Source organism: Colletotrichum acutatum (genome assembly GCF_030867785.1).
Source record: "Colletotrichum acutatum strain CBS 112980 chromosome Unknown BDZ83scaffold_166, whole genome shotgun sequence".
NCBI lineage: Eukaryota > Fungi > Ascomycota > Sordariomycetes > Glomerellales > Glomerellaceae > Colletotrichum > Colletotrichum acutatum.
This window is the reverse complement of record NW_026849160.1, coordinates 26,327-44,466: the sequence shown is the minus strand read 5'-3', so window position 1 is coordinate 44,466 and position 18,140 is coordinate 26,327. Positions and strand designations below refer to the sequence as shown.

The window sequence follows — 18,140 nt, the reverse complement described above, 5'->3', positions numbered from 1 at the left end:
GATGGCGTTGTCGGCGTTGACAAGCTGCAAAACGAGTTTCCCCAAAACTCGCATCCGAAGGCGCTCGAAAGAGTTAAGGTGTCAATACTTTGGAAGAATTAGTACGCTCTCCCCTCCTGTTCATTGAGCGCCAGTGGGTTGAGGGCGCTGGGATTTCGCCTGATGGGGACTTCGAGGTGTTTTGGGACCACCACATTATGTGCGTCGCTAGGAAACGAACGATGATATTTGAACCCAGCATTGAGATCTGCTATGTTTAGGCCGGGATATTTGGAAGTTGTGCATAGCCTTCAGATGTGCAGCTGGGCAGGTTTTCATCGCATTTGACCCTTCGCTCTAGAATAAGTACAGAGGTTAGATCTTCAACCACCGCAATCATAGGTCATGCTCATCGACTGACTCCTGTAAGCTTGTGAGCACTGAGTGTACCGGAAGGGGCAGAAAGAAAAACAGACTTGCACACAGCGAACCCGTTTCTGGATTTAGGGGCCCAAGCTCTTTTGCGTTGGCCACGCTTGACTTTTGTCATCGCAGCGTCTCTACCGTGAGATTACACAGTTCTTCGTTGCGACTACGTGAACGAAAGCATCGGGCGACAGCTATCAATCAGAGTTACGTTTGGTAGGTGGAATGAAAATTCATGTGCGTATGCAGAAGAGTGTATTCTGCAAGATCTTTCAGAAGCATCCAAGATGATTGAGTGGGGGACCCTTCGGCTTAGCCCCCTACTCCATGACCAGTCCGGCCCAACAATTAGCACTACCTAGTAATGCCAGCGCTTGGCCACTGAGTCAGGAGCCACATAGCTAGCACAATCACTGAATACGAATCTGTGAACACGAAGGCAAAGTTAAGATGGTTCCAAGGCCACGGCACGCATATCATACTTGGACTTAAAAGCTCAGGAATTGTCTTGCTCTTTGTTTCAGCTGCCAAGCTACATGGTCATTTTCTCAGTGAGTGAAATTGCGCTCAGATGATGTGACCAGGTAACTAGAGCTGCATAGATAGGCCATCTCTCGTCTAACCGGAGGGTGGTCTACGAAGAGGGCTGCAGAATGATCCTTCTGTAGGTCACTAAAGGCATATCTCTATTGTCCCGAACAGAGAGTATGAGATGCATCGTCTATACATTCAAGGTCAGCATTGGACTCAAATCTCATTCGTTATCAAAGACTTCGAAATGCCATAACACAGATAAAGACTTGCCTGATTCTTGAGTGGCTCAATCCTCACGACGCTGCCATCTGTAGCTAAGTCTGTGATGTCCATATTCTGACTGACCAAGGGAATAGTAAAACCCTCCAAGTCCCTGCCAGTCGCTTCGCGATAATGGAACCATTCAAAGGACAGGATATCGGAATCTGGGTCCCAGCTCTCGGCCGCATCAAAGACCAGGCTTTCGCCAAACTGGTACTCAACTTCCAAACTTAACGGCCCACAAGAGCCATTGACAACAGCGATCGGCTGGTGGTTATTTTCGCCAAATTTCCCGTTGACAGTCCACTGCATCCGGGAAGCAAAATCGTGCTGAAAATCCTCTCTCCATCGCCAAATGGTCGCGTACTTGCTTGAGAACGCCTCCCCATTCGCGCCACGAACATAATCCGCAGTATCGCTGTACAACCTGCGGCCCCCATCGGCTGCAGATGTGTCTAGCAACGAGTATCGGCCGCCCCAACCACCCCACTGAGGGTTGTCAATATCTCCAAGTCCATTTTGGACGAGGGATAAAAAGGCAGAGGTGTCGCCCTCCATGATGAAGGTCCAGTTGAGGTAGTGCGAACCTAGAGGTCCGATGCGGATGTGCTTCTGTAGCCAATCATTGGAGACAATCTTCGTGTTTGGGCCGCCTTTATCAAAGTGGCGATACTCTTCTCCCGAGATGCCTATCCATGTCGGTTGCGTGTATTCGCTCCAGCCATGAAGAGAGACAATGTAGAACAAGTTGGGGAACCGATCGCGAACCCAAGGTCCGGCGTCATCTTGGTCTGAAATCGAGTAGACTCGGAGAGTGTCAACGAATTTGCTGACAGCATCAACATCGCGCGTTGACGAAACGTGTTGGAGGGTTTCAGCCAGAACAGCTGCTCCGCCCCAGACTGACACCCACAGCGGATCGGTGTCACTCGATTCGTCTGCGGCTTGGACAAGAGCGACAGCTGCGCTACTCAAGTTGTTCTGGTTGAGGGACGCAAGACCGTAGACTGGGTGGCCACTGGATACCTTGCCCAGGAGGTCCTCGGCCGAGGGATAAACAGCGTCGGCAGGTACATTGCTGTTGAGGTTGTCCACCACCTCCCCATACCCTCGGATGACCTCCTGAATAGTATCGGCATCCGTACGGTTCCGCAGCCAAGTCGAAGTTATCGCCGCAATGCCTTGGATGTCCAACTCATTTGCGTAGGTAAGGAAACGGACGAGGCTCATCTGGTCGTCTGGTTCATTACTCATATCCGTGAGGACAAAGACACGGTGCTTGTGTTCATATCGAGAGGACTCGCATTGTTTGCTGGCAAAGACCATAGATACAAAGATCGAGAAAAGAAAGTAAGTCAGCCAGAATGTCTGCTTCCATGCGGGAGTCATGATGAAGAGACTAGCCAGATGTGAGACCAAGTTCAGGTCTGAGTTTTTCAACAAACCACTCGTAAGTGAGTGCTTGTTTCGATCTACGGTCTTAGCATTTAGCAAGTCTGTGTACCCGAGGCAAGTAAGGTTAAATATAACCTTAGAGCGTATACGTCCTCCCAACTCCGAGGGATACAAATACTCTTTCAGGACTAAGGAATCGGTTTATGAACAACAAAGCTGCTTGATAGGCAACTTGAGCCGATCAAGCATCAGATCCAAGACCATCATGACTGTGTTGAGAGGTGATTACTGCCCACATACGATCTTGTTCACAGGAATCAAAGTGGTTCGACTTGACCGATCGAGTAACCAGCCAGCAAAACCTTTATTTCGCTTTCCAAATTTGATGCCCCCGTGGATATTATGCCCGCATGTAGCCCAGGGTCACATTACATGACAATCGACTATAGATCATGTACCCCGCCGAACGCGGGGTAAACGCGTATTACCCCAGATCTGTGGAAGAAAAAAGATCACAGAGTGCTTACAATTTCCTACTTTGGCCACCCTCGGCTTCAGTTACGTGATGGCCTTCGACTTTAAGTGGGCTCTCCGGGGCCGAATTCTGCCGTCTTAAATCGCGGTATGGTTCTGTGATTGGTGTCTGCCCGCAGTATGCAGCCTGGTGTGCGTCATTTTGAGCTTTCACGGAGAAGCTCGGAGGCCGGTCCCCGGAGTCAAGGCGGCCGATCATTTGTCAATTCTTACGCCATTAATCGCTGCACATGAGGCATTCGCATATCTGGCAATCTCAATTCCAACAAAGGAAATACGTTGTCATACTTAGGTGGCACTGCAGCATTGTCTTTTCTTTGAGAAACCAATACCATAATAGTACGAGGAAGTGTTCTCCATCCCAACTTACCACAGCTACCCGAGTGTCGTACAGAAGATGATATGGTACACCCTATATAGAGCCGCAGGGGAAGAGCCCTACTTCCAAGCAACAGTCGCTCCAGACTTGTGAGACTCTCTTGCAAGTTCGATAATTCTGATCGCATCTCGAGACTGCTTCGCCTTAACCTCCAACTCGGCTTTACCGTTGATAGCATCTGCGAGGTTCTCATAAATGCCCAGCCACCGCCCTGCGATTGTCGGGACTCGTCCGACAAACTTATTCGTCGCCTCGTCAAACTTCTGGTCCTTGTTGAACTCCTTGTACGTGGTCAAAGTGCCGTACACCTCCGCTGGCTCTTCGCCGAAGCCAGGTTCCAACGGCTTGCGGCCCTCTGCAATTTGCTCTTCTTGAGGGCATGTGCTTCTTTGTTGAAACTAGAGGCATAGTTAAGTAAATAGGAGCCTCGTTGCCGATAAGAGGTCAGAAGTGTGCTTACCTTAAGCCAAGATCCCTTGGTGCCTCGGATGAAGTGCTTCAACTGTTGCGACATGGGCGTGGTGACTGAAGTCTTCACAGTGACAAGAAGGTCTTTTTGAGACCCGTCATACTGCAGGATAATTGTGAAAGAGTCCTCGACCTCGCTTTCGATGCCTCTTTGAGCTCTAAAGAAGCCAGTTACGGACTTGGGCTGACCAAACAGCGTGACGGCCTGGTCTATACTGTGGGTTCCTTAGAGGTTGCAAGGTTGAAGTTAGAAGAGCCTCATCAAGGTCGATCGAAAGGTTCAACGAATGCATACCGAGACCAAAAGCCATGCCGTCGCCGGGGGTGTACTCTTTCTTCGTCATTCCAGAGAGCCAAGGAGGCGACTCGAAGTCATAGTGAATTTCAGCCTCTTTGATGTCGCCCAACGCATCCTCTTTGATGAGTTTTCTCAACGTCTGGAAATCGCCATCCTAATTTTTTTCTCAGCAACTGCGCAGACACACAAAAGAGGGAAAGTGATCATGAATAAGAAATTACTTACCCATCTCCGGTTTTGGAAACAGGAAAGAATCAGGCCCTTACTCTCTGCAAGCTCGATAACACGGTCTGCCTCCTCGGATGATCTCGCAAATGGCTTATCCGCGATTGCTATGTGCGAAAGTCAGATTTCATATCATAAAATGAGAAATTTGGGCCCTGGGTCGGCGCATACCATGTTTCCCAGCTCGCAGGGCTTTCTCGGCAAACGAAGCATGAGTGTCCGTGTGTGTTGCGACAACAATGAGTTGCGTATCAGGATCAGCAAAGAACTCCTCCTCTGTGCGATAGTGCCTGATATTAGGAAAGTCGACTTTGCAGTGGGAGCCAGGTGCCGCTGAAGATAGGTCTTCGGGAGCCTCTGCTCGTTGAAGGATTGCGATCACTTGATAGTCATTGTTGGCGGTGATGAAGGGCAGATGGAAGCTCTTGGCGGCGAAGCCGTATCCCACAACACCAACTTTGATCGTGGACATGATGAAGGCGAGAAGTCTTTTGCCGAAGTCAAAGTTGCAACGTAAGAGTAAGTAACTAAGATGAATCTGAATGTAGTGATGAGCTCAAGCAGTCCGCATGGAACTTCTGACTTCGCAGATCATGAGCTTCTGATAACTAAGGTATTTATGCCATGGCCGTGGTGCGGGGCACCGACGCAATTAAGCCCGGCGATATGGGAGGATGGGCTTGGGGGAATTGGCGCAACGCCAACGCCGATACTCCGCGGGTAGACTCCACAACGGCACCTGCAACTCGAAGTCTCAAACACATCTCTCGACTTTGTTGAAGTCGGATTACTAATTGCGTGCGTCTTATTTTTTGGCATTGAGGAGGAGATTTTGCTAACTGTGAAGAAGTCAATCTACATATAGGTACTAGCACGGTGCAGCAGACGGTGTCGATGTCTCTCTCTGCCAAGCTGTTTGGCAAAGCGATCCACACTGGCGACGTCCAACTGCTAAACTTGCCTAAAGAAGCAGGTCACTGATGTCATAGATGGATGACAGCATGGCCATATCCGATGATCAACCGGCATAATACTCAAAACCTGACATCAGTTGGCCATATTTCGCGATGAATGGCGAAGCGAAACCTGTTAGCAGAAGTCGTGGCTCGTTTCGAATGTCTGTCTCTTCAAAATAGCCAAAGTCATTTTCAGTCGTAAATACATGTATCAATGGCTTCTGACCATTACAGAGATTTGTAGGTACTGAGCGATGGCTGGCAAAGACGTCGCCGTCTTGTGTTCTCATTGATGGCTGCCCGCCCGAGGATCACAGCAGATCTTCAATCGCGACATCACATTGCCGCTGCTTGATGTAGACATAGGTGCCTGCGGGTTGGTCCTCCCATGTGTAGCGGAAAAGTCGTATGCAGTGGCTAAGAATTTCCACAAACAGGTAGATAGCTTCATGTCAGCATCGGACATCATGTCAGAATTGTGACATCGTAACAAACCAGAGGCCTTAAGGGGCTCCGGTACTTGAATTAGGAGGCCCGCGCGCTAATGGACCCAATTTCAGCGCTTCACGTAGGGCTTCTTCTAGCGCGCAACATCTTTTCAGGGCTACCATCCCCTATTACGGCTGCATCCAGTGCACGCCGATTTAAGGACACATCACGCATCTGAATGCAAGTCTGTATCTGAACTGAACCCCAAGGTGCCCAGTAATTTGCGCGATTGTGTCCTTGACTTTTTAAATCAACATTTTGCCAACCCGAGAGCGAAGTATATTTTGCCCATGAGTCGAATTGGACTGAATGGATGTACTAGTATGGAAGGCTAATCATCATGTATCGTCGACATTCGTAAAGTAGGCTGCTGCTAAAGAAACATGTTGTGGAGGAACAGACCGAGAGCCTTGGAAACGTACATGTATGACTATTCTTCTACCTACAATCAAGAATAATATCTACTACGAGTAAGTTTATTGTCTTACTGCCTCTTGTAAGGGGTAGGTGTGTAAGTGGGATCCGCCGGGAAGGAAGAGATAGGAATCTCTGGTCCATCTTCAACAGGGTCAGTGTTTGGGTCGCTTGATACACCCGTGGAGGAAGCCTCTGGTGTTGAAGGTGTAGTGGAGGTCGCAATAATCCCACAGTTCGCGTCAGGCTCGGCCGGAAGATTGGCATAAAAGTCCGCGTTGTAAGCTGCGTCAAGAGAGGCTTGAATGTTGGCATCGGTGAACGGACAGCGGGCATGTTCATAACGGAAGGCATTGAACTGCGATGTGGCTGCCGGCGATAGCCTATCCCAGCTAATCAGCGGCGGGCTGAGTCCGTACTGAGCATTGTTCGCCGAAGGGAAAACGTTGACCTGGCCGTCGTAACCCACGATGGCGTGCGTGTTTGTGGCGCCGGTGCCGCTGTCTCCAGAGGCAAATATCGTCGACGAAGTAAGGCCTTTGTCGTATGTCTCGGTACCGGTGGAATAGCTGATGCCCGCAATATCGTAATTGCCAGCAGCGGCATTGCATGTTTCAGTGTGTAGCCAGACCACGGTAGTGAGGTACCAATGCCTGTGCTTCTCGGTCTTGGTCTGGATCTTGGGAAGATACCACGAGTAGAGAACGGCCGGCCGCCCATTCGAGGTTCCAACTCTGGAGTAGATTTGACCCTTGGCAGAGTCTCGACAATCGCCTCCACTCTTGCCCGTAGGTTTGAGGCCGCGCCTAGAGAGAGGATCGATGAGAACGAAGCCTAGCCAAGAGAAGTTCAGAGGATACGTACCCGTGGAAGCCATCCTTATCGACAGCTGCATACGGGAAGCATCCGCTACCGTCGTTCAGCCAAGGCTTGAAACGAAGTTCGATGTCACCTGGGGTGCCATCAGCCGTTTGTTGCTGAAAAGCCGCAATTCGGTCGTGGTTCTTCCACTGATTATTCAAGGAAACGTCCTTCTCACGTGGCGACAGTACTGCGCCAGCCGTCAGCGTGGCCAAGCCAAGCAAAGACGAAAAAAACGAGTGACGCATTATTAGTGGCTATGATATTAACGAAAGACTAGAGCCCAATGATGTTGGTTCTTTCAAGCCTAGCCTGGGGGAGAAAGCTAGATCATATAGCTCACTCAACCACCCCCAGCGGAGGAGTTATCGGTTCCTTGATCTTTGCAAGCAAGAGAGCGTTTTGACATCGGAGAAACCGAAGACTGCTTAACAATAGTTGACTCGTTGAGTCTGCAACTGGGCCAGTTAATTAAACATGATAGTTCATATAAATAGAGTTTACGGTTGACAACGCAGTTGGAATATGTTCGTCCCGTCTCTTCCATGCCAAGGATCTACAACATTGTGCCAAATATAGTGAACTTGCCTGACTCAGTGCATTCAATGTCCCACTTGCTGAGATCCACGACGACCCAAAGCGCTCTTTCTTTCGCAACTAAATGCAACTGACAAGTGAATGCCAGACAATGTTAAAAGGGATCGTAATATTGAAGTCGAAGTGATAGCTCACATCAAGCGATTCAGCAAAGGAGTTCCAAGTTGACAACCCACCACGCTTGTTCTACGCACATAACCAACACAAGCTGTTCAAGTTTCTGTGACCAAGACCTGCCCCACTATAGTCTCCTATTACTCAAGAGAAGGGATTGATTAAGGTTTCGGTGTGCCCGACAACTCTTGGTCACGTTCAAGTTGAGAGAATCAGGATATATACCTTATCATCAAACAAGCATCTCCATCTACCTAGGGCCATCAAGAAATCAGCTGTTCAGCCGCCTCTACCTACAGCCTGCCATCGCGCAACCGACACTCATTTGTCTAATTTGTATCACGCTCGCTAATCAAAATGCTGTCGGGTCATCTCCCTGCCATTCTTTTGGCACTCGGCTCCGTTCTCACGCTCGTATGTTGCCCCGAGACACGTGTCTAACTATCTCCGCCCTCAACCAGTCGATCGTCTGACTGAACTAATTACGAGATAGATCTCTGGTCAACCTGTCCGACCGTTCGCTGTAAGTATCCAGGGAAGCTTTTCTTCAGGTCCAATAAGCTAATTCTTATGCAGGGAAACCGTGCTTACGCTGTTGATGCCGAAGCCGATGAGACTGGAAATCGTTGGGCTTTCTCCGTTTACGCGGACGGCTACACTGCTCTGGATGAGGAGGGCAACACGTCACCTGTCGATACCCTGCTCGTTAACAAGGTGTCCAAGCGCTTGACTGTCATCAAGGCCATGAACGGATTTGACACTACCACGCCTCGCCTCAAGATGCGACAGGTTCTCAAGGAATGCTGGAAGATGACTGGCCTTCAACCCTCGGAGTTGAAGGAGGTCTTGGGCTACCAGATTGAGAACGACGACATGAACAAAGCCCTGGGAGAGTGCCGTACCAAGATTGGTCTGAGACCGACTGCATCCTTCGAGATTTCCAGCAAGGAGACGAACGCAAACCGCAAATGGTGCTGGGAGAGACTCGGAACAACGATCTTCTCTTCGGCGATCAGAGGATCGATTGCAGACTTTTCTATCAACAAGCAGCTCATTCAGATCAAGGTCGACAATGGTGGAAAATGGGATCACGTCTACTACGAGTTCTCGTAAATAAGTCAAGATGTTTTCTAGGGGTCTACTGCTTCGGGTATTCCGCAAAGGTCTAGAGGAAGCTGGAGTATTGGCCGGCGGGTGCATATGTACCAGTCGAGAGGAGTAATTAACGTAATAGAACTGCTGTTGGAAGACCATGTTAAGGTCGCAAGTAGTTACTTTAACTTTCGCAAGCTCAACAAAGCTATGCTCATCTGTCCGTGCAGGGAGCTAAGTTCTGCCCAAAGATGTTGACGCTGAGGCCAATGCCAGCTCAGGGTTGGTGCGGGGCGGTTCCGAGCCAGTCTAACTCAGTCCATGTACCTGCCTATGCACAATTAGGCCCCCGATAAACTACTCAAATCTATGTTCATGTTATCGACAATACATAGTCATCATAGCCTCTCCCTTGAACTATTACCGTACTAGTTTGGAGCAGAACGCATGTCAAGAAATTGATAAAGTAGCCGGTCGGATGGCTTGGTTTAGTGCGTCAAGTTGGGTAAATATGCTGGCCGAATCGGACTTAGACTTCAGCTTTAAGGTTAGGAACTTCACAAATCTGTTCGCATCGGATGGCGGGCCACAAACGATTTATCCTCTGGTTGGCACGAGCCATCCTACACATCTTGAATAAGACCAGTGGATTCTCGTTCTTGCTAACTTCGCATGCTGAGAGCTTCTGATTGAATACGAACATTTCCTATCGCCAGACACTTTGATCGACCAATCAACATTAACAAATCATTCAGAATCACTGAGTATCCTACTTACATGGGAAATATAGGGCGACCTTTGAGTGGGTGCTTTACTCGTTAAGAGAGGAAAGTTAAGGTATGTGGGGATGTGATGATCCATGAGAACTTTGACATCCTTTGCACCATACATGTAGAAGTGACTCTTGTGATTCGCGTGGTCAGTGCGATGAGAAGCCAGTTTGCAAATGATGCAAAGTAAGCAATCGAATGTGTAAGTGATACCAGGACACCTGGCAGACCTATTTCGAGAGCCGTACAGAAGCATGATTTGAAGTTGTTCAAGACTATGAGATCTTATGTCACCTTTCGATCATTGCTGGAAGTTTCTATGGCTGAAAACTACTCTCGTGTGAGCCAAGAAGGTCACTGGATTTGGTCTAGGCATATGTACAGATTCGTTCACAATCGGAATGACATACATTTTCAGCTTCAATGTTCACAATCAAAGTGACCCCTTGGTGCTGCGCATGACTACTAAGTACCCTCACACTGCTTTCGATCCTGATAATATTGACGGGAAAGTCCTACTAAGTCATCTAAGCCCAGCCCGATACTGACAGCAATCTTGCAGAGAAGCTTTTGGGATTCCCAAACGCTCACCTAACGTTACCCAACTGGCAACAAAAAGCAGAATCCTAAAAGCTTTGACATCTGCCTTCTCGCCAAAGCCACGATCAAGCGCATCCTCTACTACGTTATAATCCACGAAGCCAAGGTTCTCCACTCTATCTCTAGTCAGGGTATTAAGAAGCATGTTGTGAAGCGGTCCGCCTTTAGGCCACTTGATAGGCGCTGTGAATGGGTGCTTTTGCCGCTCATACAACTCTTTGAGAATGAATGGTTTGGCTGCCTCTCGAAGGATCCACTTCTCGGTCAAGGCCTGTGACGCGACGCCGATACCTTCCCACCACGGACCTTGATGTCGCTCAGGGGGTATCTTGTCGGGTGTGTAAGCCATCTTGAGACTCGGAGGTAAGTTGTTGACATATTCTGTTAGCTTGTGGTCGAGGAACGGCGTTCTAGCCTCCACACTGTGAGACATCTCGGTCAAGTCACCGAGACAGCTTAGCAGAATATTCGGTAGCGGGCCCTTGCTGTATATGTACTGGGCTGTATGAAGTGGATGCCACTTTCTTTGCATTTTTTGCAGTGTCGCCGGCTTGAACGACCTCACTATGACTTCCTTGCAGTCGAGGTTGGCCCATCGCTTGTCCTCCTGTACCCACTTCGCGAACAAGTCAAGGTTGGGATGCCATGCCAGGATGCATGGGGGAAGAATGGTGTTATTAACCTTTTGGATGGCCGCTGTTGCTTCCCAACCGTGCTCAAAAGCGCCGGCCCGGGGAATGAGCATCTTGATATCCCGCTCGGTAGATCTTTGCATGTTTTCTCTGAGCTGCGAGTCGGCTACCAGCGGCGAGTCTGGCATGGAAAGGTCGGGCTCGCGAAGCAGATCTGGAGGGAAGAATGCGTATCCGGCAAAATGTTCGTCGGCACCCTCCCCGGTCAACACAACCTTGACTCCATTTGCATTCGGCAAAGTCGAGAGAGCAAACTTTCCGACGCAGTTTAGGTCGAAGTGGTGATGCTCACAGTGAAAAGCGCAGTCAGCAAAGTTATTGGCCAACTCAACTTCGTCAACTTGCTTCTTTAAAATCTGGACGCCAAGATGCTCTGCTGTTCGCTCGGCAACATCTAGAACAGAGTCATGAGAGGCATGTACTTTGCTTCACAAATGGGAACTTTCTTACCGCTTTCATCGAATCCGGATTCCTTGGGGAACTGAATCGTAAAACAGCTGATGCGGCTTGTCGCGTCTCTATTGCCAATCTTGATACCCTCATCTCTTACCAAGTGGGTTACTATTGCGGCAACCAGAGACGAGTCGATACCACCTGAGAGGTAAATGCCAATCGGGACGTCCGCTCTCAAGCGAAGGCGAATTGATTCTGTCAGTTTGTCTCGCAGACCCTGAACCATCTCATCAACGCTCCTGGTCTCTCCCTCAGTCTGAGAAGTTGTCAGCTGAGTATTCCCTGAACGATCGGGGGCCCAATTACTTTGTCTTTATAATCAGCATCCCAATACTGATGCATTTGCATCATGCCGTCTTTTGATATCTCCATCCAGTGCCCCGGGAGCACTTTTTTGACTCCCTTAAATAGTGACCTCCCGTCTTGCATCCACCCACCATCCACAATCGCATCAACATCCCACTGCGGCTTCCACCCCAGAGGCAGAAAAGCTTTCGCTTCTGGGGCGACCAGCAGTCTGGTATCCCCGTCAGTCTGCTGGACAATAGTCCACAGCAGTGGTTTGATACCGAATCGATCTCTCGCCAAGATAACCTTTCCTGCTGTTTCGTCAAAAAGTACGAAAGCGAATTCTCCTCGGAGATGATCCAGAAACCGCGGTGCACCAAAAGCCTTGTACAATGCAAGAATAACTTCACTGTCGCTGCGTCCCTTGAAGACGTAGCCTCTTGCTCTGCATTCTTCTCGGATGCGATCATGGTCGTAGATCTCGCCGTTGATCACTGCGTGAATGGCGTTATCATCACTGTGAATAGGTTGATTGCCGTCAAGAGTCAAGTCGTTTATAGCCAAGCGACAGTGACCCATGCCTGCGGTGGTTTCTGCTTAGTTCATAGAGGAGAGTTCAGTATGAGCATCAGCACTGACCCACGAAACCATCCTCACTTTCCCACACCCCCTGTGCGTCGGGACCCCGATGACTTATGGCATCAAGGCTCCTCCTCAATTGATCTCTAAGATCCTGTAGATCTCTTCTCTTATCGTTCCTATCGTTGCTAATAAGGTTACTGAGTCCGCTTGCGTATCCATTCAGGGCTTCAGTATGAAATGTGTGGCCCGAAGGTAGAGTTAGACAAGCTGAAATGCCGCACATCTTTATTTTCGCTGTGGGTAAGGTAGAGGGGAAATTTCAGATGAGATCGGGTGTAAAAATTAGAAGCTAGAGACAATTACACTGATTATATCATCTACTAAGGTAGGTAAGTAGGTAGATTACGAAGTGACGAAGATGGATGCCTTTGGTGGGCTTTGAGATTGACGGATATCCCGGGGTGGGGCCGATGTTCATCGGGGGCCATATTCGGCCTGTCCCACTCGGTACCAGCCGAAAGGGGAAATTCCGGGAATCATCTATTCGGAGCAGCCACAGCCACCTTTACCTATCGAACCTGTTGAACTCGAACCTCTCAGAACATTGGTCAGATCCATGAGATTGAAATCCTGTAGGGAATCATTCACATGAGAATTGAAGCCGAATTTTGTGGAAAGGCTGGGAAGTGATGTGGCAGGGACCTAATCTAATAGAGCCTTTGCTCAGTATGGGGTACGATGTGCGACAAACAGAATCAAGACATCTTTATGGCAGCCCGGCAAGAGTGAAGGACCTTTGTAGACAGCTAAGTTGACGAGGAACAGGTCACACCAAGCGCAAGAGATAATTCACCACGCAATTGCAGTGGTTGTATTTTCTGATGCTGCTGCAAAAAATGCATTTTGACGGCTAGATTCAGAGATGGAAGTACAGTGCATCGCCTTGACGAGTTGATGTTCCTTGCAGCAAATCCTCATCGAGCGCCGTGGCATTTTCTCTCTTTTGACGTTCAGATATTAGGGCCGTAGAGAGCCCCGCCCATCTCTTCCCTTAATCTAAGTTTCGGACCCCTCGAAGAACCCGATGCCGGTGCGGCTTGGGGCTTCAGCGCCTGAGTCGTCTGATGGGCCTTCGTGTTGTGCCTCGCATCCCCTAACAATGTTGAGCAGAAGAAACCTAAAACAGTCCCACCCCTGCATCTTACCTCCAAGTTCCCAATACAATGCAGAAAGGTGGAAGCAAGGATAAATGCGCAAAAAAAGTGATGTGACGGTCGATACTCGTATCAAATGATGTAAGGTAACGATTTCTTCCCACGACATTCGCGAAACCGAATCAACCAAATGGCCACATCATGCAGTCTGACCGCAAGAATTCTTTCATCTGCTTGCGTTATGTGATTGGTGTGTTCGCGTAAAGAATTGCTCAGTTCAGAAGCACGAGACGAAATAATTCTCCGTTGATTGTAGCTGCGAGGCCTCTATATACTGAGGCTCCTGATAAGTGGTAACTACTCACAAATCTTGATAGTCTCAACCTCCTCCTCTAGTAATACCTACCAGCCTTCGCACAGTCTGATCAAGAGCATCTTAATTCGCCCCGTGAAATAGTATCCAGTATGGCCTCTATTCGCGGCTGGATCTGTGGCTTTCTGGTTCCTACCACGCTTGCTCAATGGGCAGACCCTGGCCTCACGCAGGTTGCTTTCGGCGCAAACAACGGATGCGAAGAGGGTAGCATACAATATCCTGCGCTCGAGGGCATTAATATTATTTCACTCACTACGACCGAGCAACGGAACTTCACATACAAGCCTCACCCCAGATTTCGGTTTGGCCGGGAGATTCATGGCCTGAACTTTTGCAACATCACACTGGTCTATACCCATCCCGGCTGGAACGATGAGATCGAAGTTACAACCTTTCTTCCGATGGAAAAGTGGAACGGAAGATTTCAGGGAAACGGAGGTGGCGGATGGGTTACGGGGGGGATTGAAGTAGGCGGGATTACGATGATGCCCTCTTTAGAGGCAGGATTCGTCGTCAGCACAACTGATGGTGGCCACTCGAGTAAACTTGACGAAGCATCAGGAAATGATATGTCTTGGGCATTCACCAGTCCCGGAAGCATCAATTGGCCACTCTTTCTCGACTTTTCTCACGTCGCCTTACACGATATGGCCACAATTGGAAAAGCGTTGACGGAGGCTTTCTACGGCGCCCCTCCAAAGTACACATACTTTTACGGCGGCTCAACTGGCGGAAGACAGGCGTACATGCTAGCCCAGCGCTATCCAAACGACTTCGACGGAATTCTAGGCTTCTGTCCTGCCATCAACTGGGATAAGTTTCAATGGTCTCCTCTGTGGGCTCATCGAGTCATGGATAAGAAGGGCGTCTACCCGCGGCCTTGCGAGTTCCAAGCCATCACGGCTGCGGCCATGAAAGCATGCGACGGGCTTGATGGGGCCGAGGATGGAATCATCTCTATGCCTTCTCGGTGCTTTTTCAATGCCAGTACTCTCGTCGGCCGGCCCTTCGACTGCGGAGGGAATGACGCGTTGTTTACTCTCGAAGCAGCAGAGGCGGCGAATGCTGCATGGAATGGACCACAGAGCGTGACCGGCGAGTTTCAATGGTATGGGTACGGGAGAGATGCAATAATGTGGCAGTTCGGTGCCCTCCATACGTCGTGTGATGGCAAAGGGGAGAAATGTGCGCCGGTCCGGTTGTCCATCGCCGAGTCGTACGCACGATACTTTGTTGCCAAAAACGCCAACCTCGATCTTCAAGCGCTTAGCCACAGTCAGTGGGATGATCTTTTCGTCGCGTCACGGAACGAGTACGAATCGATCACCGGCACTTCCGATCCCGACTTGAGCAGGTTCCGTAAGGCTGGAGGCAAATTGCTTAGCTGGCATGGGATGGCGGACCAGATCATTCCAGTCAACGGTACCGTCGATTACACAGACAGAGTCCTCAAGAAGGACCCCAAAGCTCACGACTACTTTCGCATGTTCCTCGCTCCGGGCGCTGATCACAGTATCTCAAATGGCCTTGCTCCGCGGAACACGCTGTCCGCGCTGATCGATTGGGTAGAGAAGGGGATTGCACCGGTCACATTGCGGGTTGAGGGGCTCAACGCCTATGGCAAGCACATGACGAGAGACATCTGCATGTACCCGCAAGTTCAACACTACGTTGGAGGCGACCCAGCATTGCCGTCATCATTTGCTTGCGTTTGATAGCGAAGTTAGCATATGTTTGACCAAAAGTCAATTGTTCGTGGCTGTCATGGAGAAAGAATATCAAGTTCTGTTTGGCAAGACTTTTGGGTTGAGGATTGCTTCAGCAGGAGATGGCCGAAGTGTTCAGATTGTTCCTGAAGGTGGTTGGGCGGACTTTGATGAGAGGATGGGAGTGAAGCCACATGCTGCTTGTCCATCAAGCGTTGTTGCAATTCAATACTGACTCACTTTCATTTGATCAACATTGATCTTGGGACCAACGATCTAACTATGAAATTCCATCATGACGGCCTTTCGCACCGCTAAATCGTCATGCGGCGTCGATGTGGATATGGTTCCTTGAGCAAAAACAACAACGCATTGATACCGGTAACCCTTACCACAAGGAACGATTAAGGTAGAGAAAGAAGTTCCAAGAAACTGGGAGACCGCAAAATTGGCTGTGCAAAAGTACCCAGACGTTCAAAGCAGTACTCAGCTTTCAAGGCAATGTCCGGAGTCAAAGCCTGAGCCAAGTCAATCTCGGGGACTTGTAGCCTCTTTGAATGTAGTGGGGTATTTACTCCACTCCGACTTCACGCCGATGACCCCGCGTCCCGCGACCCCTCTGCCGCGTTTCCATCTTATCGGAAGACACGCCCCCATCTGCAGTCTGCTGACGGATGGACTACGTGTGAGCGAGGTAGGAGCAAGGTGGACCAGGCTTTGACGGGCTTTTGGCCGATACAAGCTAATCTTCAGATAAAGAATGTTGATTTGACACCCCACGAACTATCAGTGCCACTTCCGGGCTCCCACTAACTCCGTTTCTACTCCGGTATTTGGGAAACTTTTGTATTTCGTCATGTTCTCCGCCCGAAACACCTCGGCAAAACGGATAGCGTTGCCGCTAATCTACCTACTGACATACACATCTTGCCCGGCATTTCTTTGAAAGAAGTCCGGTTTAGATATAAGGAATTCTCAGTGACCTTGTGTTGTTCACTGTATCCCTTCACATTCGACGTTGAACAGTATAGCCGCACTTCATTTTCAAGATGGCTACCGACTACAAATTCGAGGGATGGGTGGCGGACGACCCCTCTTCGGTGGACGGCAAGATGGTCTGGCGAGAGTACGAGCCAAAAGTCTGGGAGGAGACGGACGTTGATATCAAAATCACTCACTCGGGCATTTGCGGCTCCGATATTCACACACTGCGGGCTGGCTGGGTATGTCGCACACTTTATGCGGCGTCTGCCATTCTGCATGTTCTCCGAGTCTCAATTGGCTAGTGTGCTGACTGTGACTTTTAGGGTGCTACCAGATTTCCTGCTGTCGTCGGCCATGAGATTGTGGGTGTAGCCGTCCGCGTCGGATCTCAGGCAGAAGGCGGCATCAAAGTTGGAGACATCGTCGGCGTAGGCGCGCAATCCGACTCGTGCCTTTCACGCGATGGGCCCTGCGATGCGTGCGAAGTTGGCGAGGAGAACTACTGCACCAAGCGCGTCAACACCTACAACAGCCTCCATCGTAATGGGAGTCAGACACAGGGCGGATATGCGCTGTACCATCGCTGCCCGGGTTACTTCGTCATCAAGATTCCTAAGGGAATTGCACCTGAGCAAGCTGCTCCTATGCTCTGTGGCGGTGTCACGGTTTTCTCACCCTTGAAGCGCTACAACGTCGGGCGCGGCAAGAGAGTCGGCGTCATTGGCGTCGGTGGCCTCGGCCATTGCGCAGTCTTGTTCGCGAAGGCTCTAGGCGCAGACAAGGTGGTGGCTATTTCGAGAAAGTCTGATAAGAAGCAAGATGCTACGCAGCTTGGTGCAACCGATTTCATCGCGACAGCTGAAGACGAGGACTGGGCCACGAAGAATGCCCGCACCCTCGACGTGATCATTTCTACGGTCGCTTCCCCCAAGGTACGTGGATGTCGCTCCCTCCGTGAAAATTCTGGTCCTTGGATGGAAGCTCACACAATGATAGATGCCTCTGGCCCAGTACCTTGGCCTTCTATCACGTGGAGGCACATTCGTTCAAGTTGGTGCTCCCGAGGAGCCGGTTCCTCTAAGCGCATTTGCCCTGATTAGAACCCGAGTGCATTTGACGGGTTCAGTCATTGGCAGTCCTGGGGAAATCCGAGAAATGTTTGACCTTGTGGCCGCCAAGGGAGTCAAGGTCTGGGTTGAGACACGACCAATGAAGGAGGCCAACCAGGCAGTTTTGGACATGGTCGACGGTAAACCCAGGTACCGATATGTGTTGACAAACTAAGACCTCATTAGACACCCTGAATATTATGACCCAACCTTCTCATTGACTTGAAGCTTCAGAAGTGCAGCCCACGTTTAGACTCAGATCATTTGGTTCTCTGATACCTGCAGTATACTCCGTACGGACTCCCGCAACGAAAAGCGAGAAGGAATTGGAACCTGAACGATTCTCCTGCCTCAGTGGGTGTAGCGTGTTCTCGGCAGACGCTCAAGGGCGGATACTACTCTAT

At 49.8% G+C, this 18,140-nt stretch overlaps 7 protein-coding genes across 7 annotated transcripts; 3 read left to right on the top strand and 4 right to left on the bottom strand.

Moving 5' to 3' along the window:
* Nucleotides 1-1,039: 1,039 nt before the first annotated feature.
* On the bottom strand, nt 1,040-2,589 carry BDZ83DRAFT_766025 (uncharacterized protein; the record flags this gene model as incomplete). Its single annotated transcript, XM_060515261.1, has 2 exons — nt 1,040-1,126; nt 1,237-2,589. 2 exons carry the CDS (start codon nt 2,587-2,589, stop codon nt 1,040-1,042), a joined length of 1,440 nt encoding a protein of 479 aa, XP_060358937.1.
* Nucleotides 2,590-3,376: 787 nt separating this feature from the next.
* Nucleotides 3,377-5,172, bottom strand: BDZ83DRAFT_640148 (oxidoreductase). Its single transcript, XM_060509474.1, has 5 exons — nt 4,671-5,172; nt 4,500-4,606; nt 4,272-4,428; nt 3,969-4,201; nt 3,377-3,906 (listed from the first exon to the last, which is right to left on the bottom strand). Exons 1-5 carry the CDS (start codon nt 4,969-4,971, stop codon nt 3,568-3,570), a joined length of 1,137 nt encoding a protein of 378 aa, XP_060358936.1. The 5' UTR covers nt 4,972-5,172; the 3' UTR covers nt 3,377-3,567.
* A 1,256-nt stretch (nt 5,173-6,428) lies between these two features.
* On the bottom strand, nt 6,429-7,467 carry BDZ83DRAFT_723966 (necrosis inducing protein-domain-containing protein; the record flags this gene model as incomplete). Its single annotated transcript, XM_060512612.1, has 2 exons — nt 6,429-7,164; nt 7,223-7,467. The coding sequence occupies 2 exons, from the start codon at nt 7,465-7,467 to the stop codon at nt 6,429-6,431; spliced, it is 981 nt and encodes a 326-aa protein (XP_060358935.1).
* Nucleotides 7,468-8,287: 820 nt separating this feature from the next.
* BDZ83DRAFT_757452 (uncharacterized protein) lies at nt 8,288-9,043 on the top strand (the record flags this gene model as incomplete). The annotated part of the gene is made up of 3 exons (XM_060514900.1): nt 8,288-8,344; nt 8,424-8,453; nt 8,507-9,043. 3 exons carry the CDS (start codon nt 8,288-8,290, stop codon nt 9,041-9,043), a joined length of 624 nt encoding a protein of 207 aa, XP_060358934.1.
* Nucleotides 9,044-10,297: 1,254 nt separating this feature from the next.
* BDZ83DRAFT_711115 (asparagine synthase) lies at nt 10,298-12,806 on the bottom strand. The gene is made up of 4 exons (XM_060511599.1): nt 12,465-12,806; nt 11,844-12,406; nt 11,535-11,793; nt 10,298-11,478 (listed from the first exon to the last, which is right to left on the bottom strand). Exons 1-4 carry the CDS (start codon nt 12,688-12,690, stop codon nt 10,316-10,318), a joined length of 2,211 nt encoding a protein of 736 aa, XP_060358933.1. The 5' UTR covers nt 12,691-12,806; the 3' UTR covers nt 10,298-10,315.
* Nucleotides 12,807-14,026: 1,220 nt separating this feature from the next.
* BDZ83DRAFT_757450 (Tannase/feruloyl esterase) lies at nt 14,027-15,652 on the top strand (the record flags this gene model as incomplete). The annotated part of the gene is made up of 1 exon (XM_060514899.1): nt 14,027-15,652. One exon carries the CDS (start codon nt 14,027-14,029, stop codon nt 15,650-15,652), a length of 1,626 nt encoding a protein of 541 aa, XP_060358932.1.
* Nucleotides 15,653-16,310: 658 nt separating this feature from the next.
* Nucleotides 16,311-17,956, top strand: BDZ83DRAFT_683197 (putative zinc-binding alcohol dehydrogenase). Its single transcript, XM_060511228.1, has 3 exons — nt 16,311-16,866; nt 16,951-17,559; nt 17,624-17,956. Exons 1-3 carry the CDS (start codon nt 16,693-16,695, stop codon nt 17,909-17,911), a joined length of 1,071 nt encoding a protein of 356 aa, XP_060358931.1. The 5' UTR covers nt 16,311-16,692; the 3' UTR covers nt 17,912-17,956.
* Nucleotides 17,957-18,140: the final 184 nt, after the last annotated feature.

Bases quoted from the DNA above. Each gene is read 5' to 3' on its own strand.
- BDZ83DRAFT_640148 (XM_060509474.1), bottom strand. From the start codon at position 4,971: ATGTCCACGATCAAAGTTGGTGTTGTGGGATACGGCTTCGCCGCCAAG. The intron at 4,607-4,670 runs GTATGCGCCGAC...TTTCGCACATAG, and splicing joins CCTGCGAGCTGGGAAACATG to CAATCGCGGATAAGCCATTT. The intron at 4,429-4,499 runs GTAAGTAATTTC...GAAAAAAATTAG, and splicing joins GTTTCCAAAACCGGAGATGG to GATGGCGATTTCCAGACGTT.
- BDZ83DRAFT_711115 (XM_060511599.1), bottom strand. From the start codon at position 12,690: ATGTGCGGCATTTCAGCTTGTCTAACTCTACCTTCGGGCCACACATTT. The intron at 11,794-11,843 runs GTAATTGGGCCC...ACAACTTCTCAG, and splicing joins ATGCTGATTATAAAGACAAA to ACTGAGGGAGAGACCAGGAG. The intron at 11,479-11,534 runs GTAAGAAAGTTC...ACTCTGTTCTAG, and splicing joins ATCCGGATTCGATGAAAGCG to ATGTTGCCGAGCGAACAGCA.
- BDZ83DRAFT_683197 (XM_060511228.1), top strand. From the start codon at position 16,693: ATGGCTACCGACTACAAATTCGAGGGATGGGTGGCGGACGACCCCTCT. The intron at 16,867-16,950 runs GTATGTCGCACA...TGTGACTTTTAG, and splicing joins ACACACTGCGGGCTGGCTGG to GGTGCTACCAGATTTCCTGC. The intron at 17,560-17,623 runs GTACGTGGATGT...ACACAATGATAG, and splicing joins CTACGGTCGCTTCCCCCAAG to ATGCCTCTGGCCCAGTACCT.